Source organism: Arachis ipaensis, chromosome B09 (genome assembly GCF_000816755.2).
Source record: "Arachis ipaensis cultivar K30076 chromosome B09, Araip1.1, whole genome shotgun sequence".
In the NCBI taxonomy this organism is placed as follows: Eukaryota; Viridiplantae; Streptophyta; class Magnoliopsida; order Fabales; family Fabaceae; genus Arachis; species Arachis ipaensis.
Window position 1 is genome coordinate 125,152,971 of NC_029793.2, and position 13,991 is coordinate 125,166,961.

Here is a 13,991-nt window from a genome sequence, read left to right on the forward strand (position 1 = left end):
GATTGCACCAGCACTAAGTGCATAACCAGTGTAGCCATATACGGCTAAGAAAAAGGTACAACTTGGTATCAAATCGTTTTACCTGTAAGCCATACTTCTCCGCATGATACTTGTTATCCCCCTCAAGCCGTTCCACTTCGACGTACTTGTCAAAGGAGTCGTACACATCCCGACACCCTTTGACATCAAGCTGAAGATCTACAATCAAATAGCCAAAATTCTATATAAAGTCATAGAATAGATGGAATGATGTAATATACAACAGCATTCTAAAGCACGTACCATAAAATGATTCTTTTCTTGTGGATTTGTAGTCCACATTGATGCATTCGATATAATTCATATGGTGGCCTTCAAACAACTGCTGTATAGTGCCTTCCACAACAGTTCCCTAAAACAAGAGGAAACTTCAATACAATAATATCCTAGGCATATAAAAAGCTACATGACGAGTGTAGCTAAAACATTGTCAAAACAACATAACTAAAAGCAGTTACCATTAAAAAGGAAAAATTGTACCTTCATTTTGTCTTCTAGCTTTTCACAAAGAACCCTATTAAGTTCTTGGACATCATGCTGCATGAATGCATCATACGTATCCCATCCGAATGACTTAGTTAACTCTTTTGTTGCTACACTACTATCACTGTACTGCAGTTTGTAGAATAAACTCTGTAATGCTAGGGGAATGCTCCCTGATGGCATATCATTCTCAGTTGTAGGCATATGGTACACAGCCTGTAACAAAATATAATGCACGTGAGCTGCTTCCTTTGAGAAGGAAAAATAGTTTTCTATGTGTATACCAGCTAACCTTTCTAAAATATGGAATGTGATACAATGTCTGAAGGAGAGAATTCATGTAACAAGTAGCTCCTTGGTTTTTCAATCCAACATAACCAGTTTCCTTTTTTGAGTCGTGAGACCAGTAATCAACAACCTTACGTACAGCAACATCAGCCTCAACTACACATGTGTCGTTCACAACATAGCCTCTACTAGGATCGAGCAATTCAGAAAGCGGCATGAAATTGGTGAACCCCCAATCACTCTCACGTGCATTGAACTGGTGTGATGTTTCTGCAATTGGAAAGCAATCAAAGAAATATTTTATTCCCCAAATGCAAATAAATAAACCCAGAGAAAAAAATAGAAGACGAAACTAATCAAGTAAGAGCAAGCATAATTATCATCGACAGGTAAACTCCTAAAGAATCTAGCTGAGTACAAATGCATAAACTGCACTAATTAGTCACAGGCACTGTGGAATATCAGTCATATCCAATATTTATTCAAACTTATATAATTTCATGTGTTGAATCAAAACAAAAATCAATAGATGTCTGATCAAAATCCAGACCACTGCTATAATTTGAACAAGAATGTTATAGAAAGTCAACCAAAAGCAAAATTGTACAGCTATTTTGATCAAAAGCTTACAGAAATCACTGTTTCAATAGAAATAAGATAATTAAAATTAAGTACACCACAGTGCAAGAAGGAAACATGCTCACTAGGACTTGTGACATCAAACAGAAACATAACTCATCCTATACTTATTACATATGGCAATATAATATCTTCATTGTGAACGCCTATTGAGAGAAACTACCTTTTCTAATTGAGAATTTATTATGAAGTTGATTAACAACAGTCAAGCTGAACTGCGCATATCTACTCCATCCATAAGGCAACAACACTGAATCTACAACATCCAGATACATAGACAAATGATCAACATTGTTCCCCTTCGGAAAGACAAGTATCCGCCTGCTCATTGCAAATAAGGTGAATTAGGAGTTAGGACCGCCATCTCAAACAACAAAATTTAGTTAAAGTATATGAGAAAAAATCCACATACCATCTGTAGCCTCCAACTTGGAAAGAGTCAGAATATACTTTCCTCATAAGCCTCGAAAAATTATCAATTGTCCATGTGAACCTCCCAGATTGTGGATCATCCACTATAGGTGCATCAACCGTACTAATGTTTTCTGCTTGTACTAGAACCAAATAGGAAAAGGATAAAGGAAGAAAACCAACAAATGTAAGTAGAACAGTCACTCTTTTACTCAAATCACTGAAAAATATAAAATAATTGATTTATGTTTAACAAGCACTTGAGGGTCAGCAGCTCCACACAGCACACACAAGGTGGAGGAAATAATATTAGCTTTGATATTACAATAATCCACTTCCATAATGCAGGCCCATGCAGAATGAAATGCTTATCCAGTCAAACAAGTCCACGCACAATGTGGAGGAAAGAATCGTTAACCAAACTAGCACTTTGCAAATCAAAACAGCTTGACATACATTGCAGGGGAAACTCATAAAGCTATAATGCCCACTTCCCGCAGTTCCTTAATCAAAAAAACCACCACAAAATAAAAACAACACACACACAAACCTAATACTAAGATAGAGACAACATTGAAGTGACCTTGCTTACAATTCAAAGACCGAAAGAAAATACAAGCAAAACTAAAAGAGCTACCCACAGTAAACGAAAATACAAGCAAAACTAAAAGAGCTACCCAACAGCAAACTAAACCATATCGTACTGACACGAACCTCTCACCGGGGTACAATAAGGAAGCAACAAGCACACATTAGATATTATATGCAAATATAGATACCGTACGGTATTAAGAATTAGATAAACGAATAATTCTACAAACAGACTCATCCACCGTGATCATTAGCAACATCACCATCATTCACCAAAAACCAAATGCATGTCAATTTAAGCTTTATTTATTTTGTACCTTCCATGGGAAGAGGGCCTTCAGGATTATCAGAGTTAGGAACCTCCATCTCTTCGTCCTCCTGCTGCTGCAACAACAAGAAGAAGAAGAAGAATCATAATTCAGAACACAAACAAACAACCACAAACCGATCTACTCTCCCTCACTACCAAAAACCCTAGCAGCAATCACGAACACAAATAAACCAAGCAAAGCAGCAAGCACGCAGAAATAAAACCAATAAAAAGAAAAAATTAGGTCAATTCAGAATCAGAGAAGAGAAGTCGTGTCGGTTGTGAATTGCACCGAATTGAAGCTATTCGAAAAACAAAAGTATAAGAATTTTAAAAATAAACAAATAAAAGAAAAGAAAAGCAGAAAAAAGAGAGCGCGAGAGTGATAACGTACCTCTAAGTGTGGAGGAGGCATTGGTGGTGGTGGCGGCTGCGATTGCAGAAAGAAAGTGATGTATGAAGCAGTGAGCGAAGAAGGCGCGAACGACGGAGAAGAAGTTACGAAGAAGAAGAAGAAGAAGAAGAAGAAGGAGAGTTAGTGAAAGTGAAAGTGAAAGTAAAAGAGGCGAGTGATTGCGCAGCGCAGTGCTTAAAAGAGTGAAGGGATGCCTTCTTTCTTTCTTTCCGTCTGTATGCTGGGCTTTGTGCTGATGTAGTGATGTGTGTGCGTGTCTGGTCTAGTAAGTAAGTACCAGGAAGGATATTATTGGAAATTAATAAAACAAATAAATATTACCTTTTAAAAAGAATAAATAAATAATGAAGATAAGAACAGATTTATTATTTTAGAAAAACATAACATTATTGATACATCAAATATCACTGAATTTCGTATTAATATTTTACTTTTAAATTACGTATTTTTATTATAGGGTTTTTTTTAAGAGAGAAAATAAAAAGGGAAAAAAAGCCACAATAAATAAGTCTATTGAAATAAATCGGATTGCATTAGGTTGAGATTTTGGATCATGTTTTGTTAAGAGATCAGAATTTTTCATCTCTAAACCAGAAAAAACTTGACTAACTAATTTTTCTACTTGAATTCAAAAATCTTCTCAACTATTAATATGACTTTTTTAATTAAAGAAATAGGAATGTGTATATATTTTTTATTTTTAATATGACTTTTTAATTTTAATTTCACCAACTCTTACTTAATTGACCAAAAAAAAATAACTAAACTCGTATTTTGTAATAATGTTTGATACGTATCTATAACTTCATAGGTTTTAGTTTAGGGCTTATTTTTTGGTTTATTGTGCCTTAATTTTAAGTTGGTATTTGATGGGAGAATTTTGTAAAATTTTTTGGGTTTTATTTTTGAGTTTATTAGTATTTGATTAGAGGATTTTGTTGGCTTTGATCATAAATTATACGTTTGATAGTAGTTTTGAGGTGTTTGATTTGTGAGTTTGAGTTCAATAAGAAGTTTAGTTTGAGTTTTGAATTTTAACGTTTAAATTTGGTTTTAATTGATTTGATATGCATATATCAACTTTTAACATATTTTTTTAGTAGGATTATCAATTTTTTTTTAATCAAAGGTAGGCATCTTTTATTGATTTAGTAAGTAAAAGAATTAGTCTAAATATGGACAATAGACACGAATAAACAAAAAAAAAGTTCCACCCAAAATTAAAGATTAACTAATTAGATACATTTGCTGAGAAAGAAAGTTAGAGAGAAAAATTTATTGCACGAACACAACGAGAGGCTTCTTCTACCACCATGGCCGAGGAGAGCTTTTGACCTTCGAAGACCAATGAGTTTCGCGAATTCCACAAGTTTCAAGTTAGATAAACCGTTAATTTCAGATTCTCTTTCTCATTACTATCTTTACTAATTTGATTTCAAAATTCACTCTACCGTTTCCACGGTTCATTGATGTGGTTCAGTACCGAAAAGTCCATCATCTTTCACGCTGTCTCTGTTTTAGGGCACTCCCAGAAGCAATGGGCCATTGATTCCGCAATCAATCCACACCGAGGACAAATCGGGTCCACTAATGAAATTCTAGCATGAAGCTTCTACCTACCTGATCCCCATGAAAAACCTTCTATAGAAAATTCTTCACTTTTAATTAATATTTAAGTCTCCAAATATTTGACCAGTTGTTTTATTTTGGCATTTGTGCAGGCAAGAAGTCTGACGATGCATGAAAGAAATGAAAGGCTACTTTGTATCTGGATGCCACTGAATAGCTACCTGATTTTTCTTTTAGCCAGGTAATTGCATCTTCTTTCCCATAGATTTCTGTATTTAGAATTGCTATAGCTACTTCTGGGCTATAAATTTTCTAATCAAAACTTGATTTCATTGCTTATCTTAGTGAATTAAATCAAATACCCATTTTGGATAGTAATTAATGTAGGAATTTGGAATTGCTGTAATTGTTGTGAACTCATGTACCTAAGAATCTTTCTTATTACGAACAATGTTACTTCTACCAATTTTTCATATACACCTTTTTTCTATCACTGTGTCCTTTAATTATACTTCTCTACCCCGATGACGGATTGTTTTCTGACTCGACTCTCATGAAATTGGAATATCTATAGTATTTACTCTTATAAACCTTGCTAATCAATGAGTTAGGTCGAGTTAAAAGTATCCAACCTTGCTTGGCTAGCATTGCAAGGTTGAAGACTTTTAAGTCTTTAAAAATGAGACTTTCCTGATTTTTTGGTCTGCTAAAGTTTGCTGCCCTATCTAATGCACCCTTCTTTTCGTACCATTTTGTCCCCACCAGAAATTAAGCATTGTTTTTTGTATTTCATCCGTCAGCGATTCTAGTAACTTGAAGCAACTTAGAGTATACAAAGGTATTGCTGTGGCTACAACCTTAATTAGGACTTCTCTTCCACTCACAAATAATGATGATCTCTTCCAATATTGAAGTTTTTGAAAACCTTTGTCTTTGATGTAGTTGAATGTGTCCCTCTTTGATCTTGAACAACCGTTGGTAGCCTAAGATATTTATTTTGATTTCCAACATGAGAAACTATTAGAATTTCAGCAAGGTGATCACGAGTAGTGTTAGGAGTGTTATGGCTAAAAAAGACTCATGACTTGTCTAGATTAACTACTTGGTCACTAATTTCCTCATAGTTTCTCAAAATTCGAATCAGATTTAGACAATCATCTTCTGTGGTTTTGCTAAATAGAATTGAATCATCTGCAAAGAATGGATGGTTGAGCATAGGACATCCATGATTAAGTCTCAGTCCTAAAATTTTCAGCCTCTATTCTCTTTTGTGGAGCAGATGAGGAAAGACTTTCTGACGCACGCAAAAAAGAAATAGGTAAGGGGATAACCAGATAGAGGGTCACCTTGACACAACCCTCTACATGGTTTAAAGAAACCATGAGGTTGTCCATCCACAATAACAAAGTAAGAAACTGTAGTCACACACTCTTAATTCATATCATCTACTTTTCGCTAATATCCAATTTCTTCATCATAGCTCAAACAAAAGTCCATTCCACCCGATCATAAGCCTTACTCATGTCAAGTTTTAGTGCCATGTCATAACTGCCGAACTTCTTATTCTTCAAAAAGTGTATAAATTCATGTGCAATTAAAACATTATCATTAACAAGCGTTCTTTTGGTAAACGCACTCTGAGAATCACTGATAAGTCTATTCATGACAAACTGTAATATGTGCACCAAACTCTTGGATATTATTTTGTAAAAAAATACTACTAAGGCTTATAGGTATGATGTGCTTCATAGTATTGGCATTAGGAACTTTAGGGACCAAACAAATATGTGTATAATTGAATGCCTTGAGAATTTTACCTCTAGAAAAAAAACTCTTTACTATTGCTATGACTTTCTTTATTACGGTGTCCCATAAAAACTAAAAGAATTTGGCTGTAAACCCATCATCTTCGAGAGCAGAGAACGGGTTAATTAAAAAAAAATAGCATCTTTAATCTCCTTTTTCAACATCAGTCTGACCAACATTATTTTAATTGCTTTGTCAATTTTTTCGGTATTATGTCTAGTAGTTCTTCGTCCAGGTCTTTTAAGTATGTGGGTGTGTTGTGTATCTAGAATTGGAGATTGTCCAATCTATTAGGGTACCTAAGATTGAGGTTGTCCAATCCACTGACAAAAAAACAAAATATACACACATATTTAACCAAAGATAGGTAAGTGGGCCTTGTTTAGGGGTGGCAAGCGGGGAAGCCCGCCCCGTCTCGCCAGAAGCCCTTTTTTGGCGGGTTGGCCCGCCCCGCCCCGCCTAGTGAGGCGGTCCTAAAATCCCACCCCGCCCTGCCTAACGGCGGGCTGGCGGGTTGGCGGGCTAAGCCCACTAAATCTCCTCTTTTTTTTTTTTTTTACTTTTAACTATTATAATTTCTAAAGACATAAAAAAATTATAATTTTTATATTCACAAACATTAAAGTCTTTGTAATTATAAATATCTAATAAACATAATTATAAACCAAGTTTTCATCCAAAACATAATTATAAATATTGTCTCCAAAGCAAAATAAATATAATTATAAATATTGTCTCCAAAACAAAATAAACATAATCCAAAACACTCAATTTTCATCTTCATTCTCTTGTAAATTGGGTTGGGGGAAGTTGAATTTTGACAAAAAAATTACAAAAACACCCCTTGCAAAAAAAATACTAAACCCGGCGAGGAAGCCCGTCCTGCCCTGCCAAAGCCCGCGGTTTAAGCGGTGCGGGTTAGGCGGGCTTTTACTATTTGGCGGTCCCAATTTTTCAGTCCGACCCGCCTTTTTTGGCGAGTTACGCGGTCCGGTCCGGCGGATTTAGGCCCGTTTGCCACCCCTAGTTACTAGTCTTGAAGATGTTTTCAAAGTAGCCTTGAGTAATCTTAGCATTTCCTTCCAAGTCTGAGACTGAATTACCTTGTTCATCTTCCAATGTATGAATTTTATTTTTTCTATTCTTTGCTTGACACTTGGAATGAAAAAACTTTGTGTTTCTATTCCCCCATTGAAGCCATTGAATTCTAGATTTTTCCTTTCAAATCTCTCCTCTTGAATCAACACTTCCTATAACACTTCTTCAAGAACCCGAACCTCCACTCCATTAGCATTGTCTCCTTTATCCAACTCGATTGCTAATTTGTCTTTAGCATTAACAATTTGGACTTGGGAGTTAGACGTATAGTTTTTCTGCCATTTCACTATCTTATACCTACACTTCTTCACCTTACTAGCAAGTTGAAATATCAGGGATTCTATTTTCTCTTGGTTCAATGCTTGTTTAATTATCTCCACCACTTCTTCATTCTCACACCATCTTTTTTAAAAGCGAAATCTCCTTTTGACCTTACGCTGCTCCTTATGCGCACTAAGTAATAGAGGTTTATGGCCGGACCCCATATTAGTTAAGTGCATCACATAGGAATTAGGAAACTCCTATCTGTAAGCATTCATAGTGAGAACTCTGTTCATCAGCCTTTCCCGAATGTAATTTTTTCAAATTGTCTATTATTCCAGATAAAAATCTCTCCTTCAAACCCCAAATCCACCAGCCTTCCAGAATCCATGAAGTCATTAAAGCTGGCTGATAAACTCCAATTTTGTGGTTTATCTTGAGCTTAATTTGGGAGACTTTATCAACTTTTCTCACATTTATTCAATGAAATAGCATGGTTTTGTGAATCTCTCCTAATTTGTGCTTAAGTGTGAAAACATGCTTTTTAGGTCTTTAATTTGCTAATTTTAATTTACTTTAATTCTATTCGATGCCTTGATGTGTTTGTTGAGTGATTTTAGGTTCATAAGGCAAGTATTGGATGGAAGAAGTGAAGAAAAAAGCATGCAAAGTAGAGAATTCATGCAAAAACAAGGATTTGGAGTGTATACATCGACACGCACGCGTGACAGACGCGCACGCGTGAAGATGAGGTCGTCCAAGCGACGCGTACGCGTGAGAAGAAAAAGGCTAGACGACGCGTACGCGTGGCCCATGCGTACGCGTCACAGCAGGCACGTGACCTCATTAAAGTGAATTCGCTGGGGGCAATTTCTGAGCTTCCCATGCCCAAATCCAACTCATTCTTGAGGCTATTTGATGCAGAATTCAAGATTGGACAAAGGGGGAGCAATTAATTTTAGGTTAGCACCATGTAGGTTAGTTTTCTAGAGAGAGAAGCTCCCTCTTCTCTCTAGAATTAGGGTTCTTAGGTTAATTTCCATCTTAGATCTAGGTTTAATTTATTGTTCTCTTCTTATTTTCTTTACAATTTCTTATTCCTATATCTTTGTTCTCTTAAGTTTTCTTGTTAATTTCTCCTTTGAGCCTCTTGAGCACTCTTGTTAATTTCCATTTTCATTTAATGCAATTTTATGTCTGATATTCTTTTATTGTTGATTTGAGTTGTTATTGTTATTCTCTTGCAATTGGTAGTTGTAGAATTTATCTTTCCTTGCAATTTATGATGCTTTCTTTTTATGCCTTCCAAGTGTTTGACAAAATGCTTGGTTGGATGTTAGAGTAGCTTTTTGAGCATTCTTGGTTTGGAAAGAGGAATTAGGCAATCTTGAGTCATGAATACTCAACTTATGTTGGTGATCTAGAGTTGTTAGTTAATATTGTTTCCATTGACGCTAATTTTTTGCTAATTCAATTAGTAAGTTGATTAGGACTTTTAGATTAAGATTAACTAGTCTTATTTGACTTTCTCTCGTGTGAAGATAACATCGTACCTTCTTCCATTGTTGGAGATGACTAAATAGGATATGCTCTTGTTAATTATTGTTATGATTAGTGACTAGGAAAGAAAGCCTATATTCTCAATCATTGCCATGAATGTCTCTCTTTATCACTTGCTTTCTTTAGTTGCTTGCTTTATTTTCTTGCCATTTATTTTCTTGCCCTTTTACCAAATCAAACCCCCTTGTTCCTCCATAGCCAATAATTGATCACTTCATTGCAATTCCTTGTGAGACGACCCGAGGTTTGAATACTTCGGTTAATTTTTATTGGGTTTGTACTTGTGACAACCAATTATTAAAACTTTGATTGAGCATTGCTTGTCGGTTGGAAACTATACTTGCAACGAAGTTATTTCCTCTAACCGAGAAGAAATTATTTGCTGACGGTTTTACTCTTTCAAGTTTTTGGCGCCGTTGCTAGGGAGGTTTAAGTGTGGGGATGTTTGATAAACCCCAATTTTCTGGTTTATCTTGAGCTTAATTTGGGGGATTTTATCAACTTTTCTCACATTTATTCAATAAAATAGCATGGTTTTGTGAATCTCTCCTAATTTGTGCTTAAGTGTGAAAACATGCTTCTTAAACCTTTAATTTGCTAATTTTAATTTACTTTAATTTCATTCGATGCCTTGATGTGTTTGTTGAGTGATTTCAGGTTCATAAGACATGTATTGGATGGAAGAAGTGAAGAGAAAAGCATGCAAAGTGGAGAATTCATGGAAAAACAAGGATTTGGAGTGTATACATCGACGCGCACGCATGACAGATGCGCACGCGTGAAGATGAGGTCGTCCAGGCGACGCGTACGCGTGACATGACATGTACGTGTGAAAAGAAAAAGGCCAAAAGACACGTACGCGTCACAGCAGGCACGCGACCTCATTAAATTGAATTCGCTGGGGCGATTTCTGAACTTCCCATGCCCAAATCCAACTTATTTCTGAGGCTATTTGATGCAAAATTCAAGATTGGACAAAGGAGGAGCAATTAGTTTTAGGTTAGCATCATGTAGGTTAGTTTTCTAAAGAGAGAAGCTCCCTCTTCTCTCTAGAATTAGGGTTCTTATTAGGTTAATTTTCATCTTAGATCTAGGTTTAATTTCTTGTTTTCATCTTGTTTTCTTTACAATTTATATTTCTAGCACTTTAATTCTCTTAGTCTCTCTTGCTATTTCCTTTATTTTGCCTCTTTTAGTTTATGAACACCCTTTGTTGGATTTGGATTTCCTTTAATGCAATTTGATGTTTGATGTTCTTTTATTTTTTATTTGAGTTGTTATTGTTAATTTCTTACATTGGATAGTTGTAGAATTTATATTTCTTGCAATTTTATTATGTTTTTCTTTTATGCCTTCCAAGATTTGACAAAATGCTTGGTTGGATGTTAGAGTAACTTTTTGAGCATTCTTGGCTTGGAAAGAGGAATTAAGCAATCTTGAGTCATTAATACCCAACTCATGTTGGTGATCTAGAGTTGTTAGTTAATATTATTTTCATTGACGCTAATCTTTTGTTAATTTAATTAGTGAGTTGATTAGGACTTTTGGATTGAGATTAACTAGTCTTATTTAACTTTCTCTCGTGTGAAGATAATATTGTACCTTCTTCCATTGTTGGAGATGACTAAATAGAATAAGCTCTTGATAATTATTGTTATGATTAGTGACTAAGATAGAAGGCATATATTCTTAATCATTGCCATGAATGTCTCTCTTTATTAATTGCTTTCTTTAATTGTTTGCTTTATTTTCTTGCCCATTTTATCAAATCAAACCCCCCTTGTTCCTTCATAGCCAATAATTGATCACTTCATTGCAATTCCTTATGAGACGACCTGAGGTTTGAATACTTCAGTTAATTTTTATTGGGGTTTGTACCTGTGATAACCACTATTAGAACTTTGATTGAGCATTACTTATTAGTTTGGAACTATACTTGCAACGAAGTTATTTCCTCTAACCGAGAAGAAATTCTTAGCCGACAAAAATACTCTATCACTGGCTATTGATGAAGCCGACTTTTCCCTCCCTCTTTCCTTCTCATAGTGAGCTTTAATTACATTGAAATCTTCCATCACTATCATCTTCTCGTCCTTTCATTAGGTGTAGTATTCTCGAGAACTGTTCCTCCTTTTGTGCCTCTTCTAAGTGCAAATAAATCCCATTATCTCACATTTTTTACTTTGTTGCTCATGACTTGCGGTGAAATGAATTAAATAGTATTCATAGTTGAGTATATGCACATCTAAGAACTCCCTCCAAGCTACTATTAAACCTCTCGATTGACCTATAGGATCAACAGTAAATACTGACTGAAAGCCGATTCTCCAAAGCACCTACTTTACCTTTGAGTTGTTATTTTTTGTCTCACAAAGGAACAACATCTCGGGGAATGGGATTCAATAATCCCTTCCATGTTGTGAACTGTCAGGGATTTTTTCAAATCCCAACAATTCCACGCGAACATCTTCATGCCTTTTGGGGTGCCAATGTAAAGGTGGCACCCTCTCCCTTTTCAGCAACTTCTAATCTCTCTTGGCACTATTTTTTAGTTACAGTACTATCTCCATTTCTTTCTAAATGTCTTTTCACTCCCATTATTGCTTTACCCAAGAGTCTCTTCCTTGCTATTTGCTTCATGTTATGTTTTCTCATCCCCTTTTTTCTCTTCGGTTCCTCCATAACACCTAATGAGAAGGTATCAACGAAGCTGGATAAATGAAATGGTTCTCCTATTCTTTTATGATTCTGACCAGCTTCCTCTATCTCCTTCATCACTGCTCCTTCACATTTGCTTTTCTCTGCCTAAACCTCTCTGTCTTGGCCATTCTGAATTTTCTCCACAGTTTTCTTTATCAGTGAATTGTCATCTTATACCGAAAGGTTAGTAAAACCGCGTATTAGGCAAACCAGGTTGGTAGGCTCGTTGACCTCTGGACATCTTTGTCAGCCTAACTTTTCTAATTGCGGATTGATTTCTTTTTTGCTCATTCATCCTCCTCCTGAATTGTTCCGCTCTCAACCACGACCCCCAAAGTTCCTCCCTTGTGTTCCCAACTTCCGTGTCCTCCAAATACCCCCGCACGCCCTTAATTCATGCCCAATACTTCCACAATAATGGCAGAAATTTCGTATCGTCTCATATTTTTGAGCTGTATTTTGATCACCTTGTTATTACTTTCTAAAATTTTTAGAAATCGACAAAGTGTCTTGGTCATGTCCATCATGACTTGAATCCTAATGATGTGATTCTCCTGGTTTCTTATAGTAAACAAGTCTACATCCAAAACTTCTTCAGTTGCTCCACCTACTCTCCTTCCTAAAGCCTTTGTTTTATAATACTCTGGTAGTTCCTATAATTGGATCCATATAAGGACATGTGCAAAGTCTTTTTCATCAATGAGGTTATCCTTACACCATCTTTTAAGATTCAGGTTATCCACCTGAATCAAATTTAGTTTTTTTTTGGAAGAAGAAATAAAAGATACTGCCTTACAAATCTACAAATTTCAGACCCTCTAATTATTTTCAAATAGTATAGAACACTGCCTTCCAAGTCTACAATTTTATTTTAGACCCTCTAATTGTCTCCAAATAATGTAGAACACTGGCTCCGTTGTATCGGTGCCGACTTTTCTATCTGCCATTAATCTTTCCACTAAATTATTAGCGCACTTTTCGATTCTTTCACTCACATTCTCATCTTTAAATTGTACCATCCGATTTTCTTCATCCTCCAAAGTTACTTTGTCTCGTTTTCTATCAATAGTAGAATTATCAATTATTAAAATAGTTAAATATTTTATGATAAAATAATTGCACGTTTTATGGCAAAGCAATATCAAATTTTTCCGGATGTTTATAGAATAATATCAATTTTTTTTATGGTAGAATAATTAAACATGTTTATAGCATAATATTAAACTTTGCACCATACAAAATATCAATATCAATCTTCGCTATATTTTATATTTTATTTAACATTTTTTATTATAAAAGTGAATTGATTATATTATTTTCAAATGTTGATTATCATTATAATTTGTCACAAACATTTAGGCTGCGTTTGTTTCCGAGAATAGGATAGGATAAGACATTGAGAACAGGACAGGATAAGACACTGATGGACAGAGACACAAAATTTTGTGTTTTTGTATTCCGTTTGGCGATAAACTAGAATAAATTATGAAAATCCAATTTATTCTCATTTTTCTCATTCAAAAAATTTGAGATGAAAAATATAATAATAAAAAATATAATTATAAAAAATTAACAAGAATAATGAGAGAAAAAATAAAAAATAAGTTGTATCCCTTGTTAATCTCTGTGTCCTTCTTGTCAGGATAGACACAAAATATATTAATTTAGTGTCTCTAGACACATTGTCTTTGTCCATGTCTCTTCTGCCAAACACGATTTTGTGTCTCTGTGTCCCTATCTCAGTGTTCTGTCTCTATAAACAAACGCAGCCTTAAAGTTTTATTATTATAATTTAAAAAAAAATAAAAAACCAATAGCAGA

The 13,991-nt window shown here is 35.1% G+C and overlaps 1 protein-coding gene across 3 annotated transcripts in view; it reads right to left on the minus strand.

Annotated features, from left to right (window-relative positions):
- LOC107617625 (ubiquitin carboxyl-terminal hydrolase 13) overlaps positions 1-3,421 on the minus strand; it is a 14,209-nt gene extending 10,788 nt beyond the window's left edge. Inside the window, exons 1-8 of one of the 3 annotated variants that reach the window (XM_021112784.1) lie at positions 3,156-3,421; positions 2,769-2,832; positions 1,862-2,003; positions 1,613-1,770; positions 815-1,080; positions 520-738; positions 283-391; positions 83-198 (exon numbers count right to left, since the gene is read on the minus strand). In XM_021112784.1, coding sequence (XP_020968443.1) covers positions 83-198; positions 283-391; positions 520-738; positions 815-1,080; positions 1,613-1,770; positions 1,862-2,003; positions 2,769-2,832; positions 3,156-3,176 — 1,095 coding nt within the window. In that variant the 5' untranslated portion in view covers positions 3,177-3,421. Of the gene's footprint in view, positions 1-82; positions 199-282; positions 392-519; positions 739-814; positions 1,081-1,612; positions 1,771-1,861; positions 2,004-2,768; positions 2,840-3,152 lie in introns of all 3 variants that reach the window. The other 2 variants (XM_021112783.1, XM_021112785.1) reach the window with 2 other exon arrangements.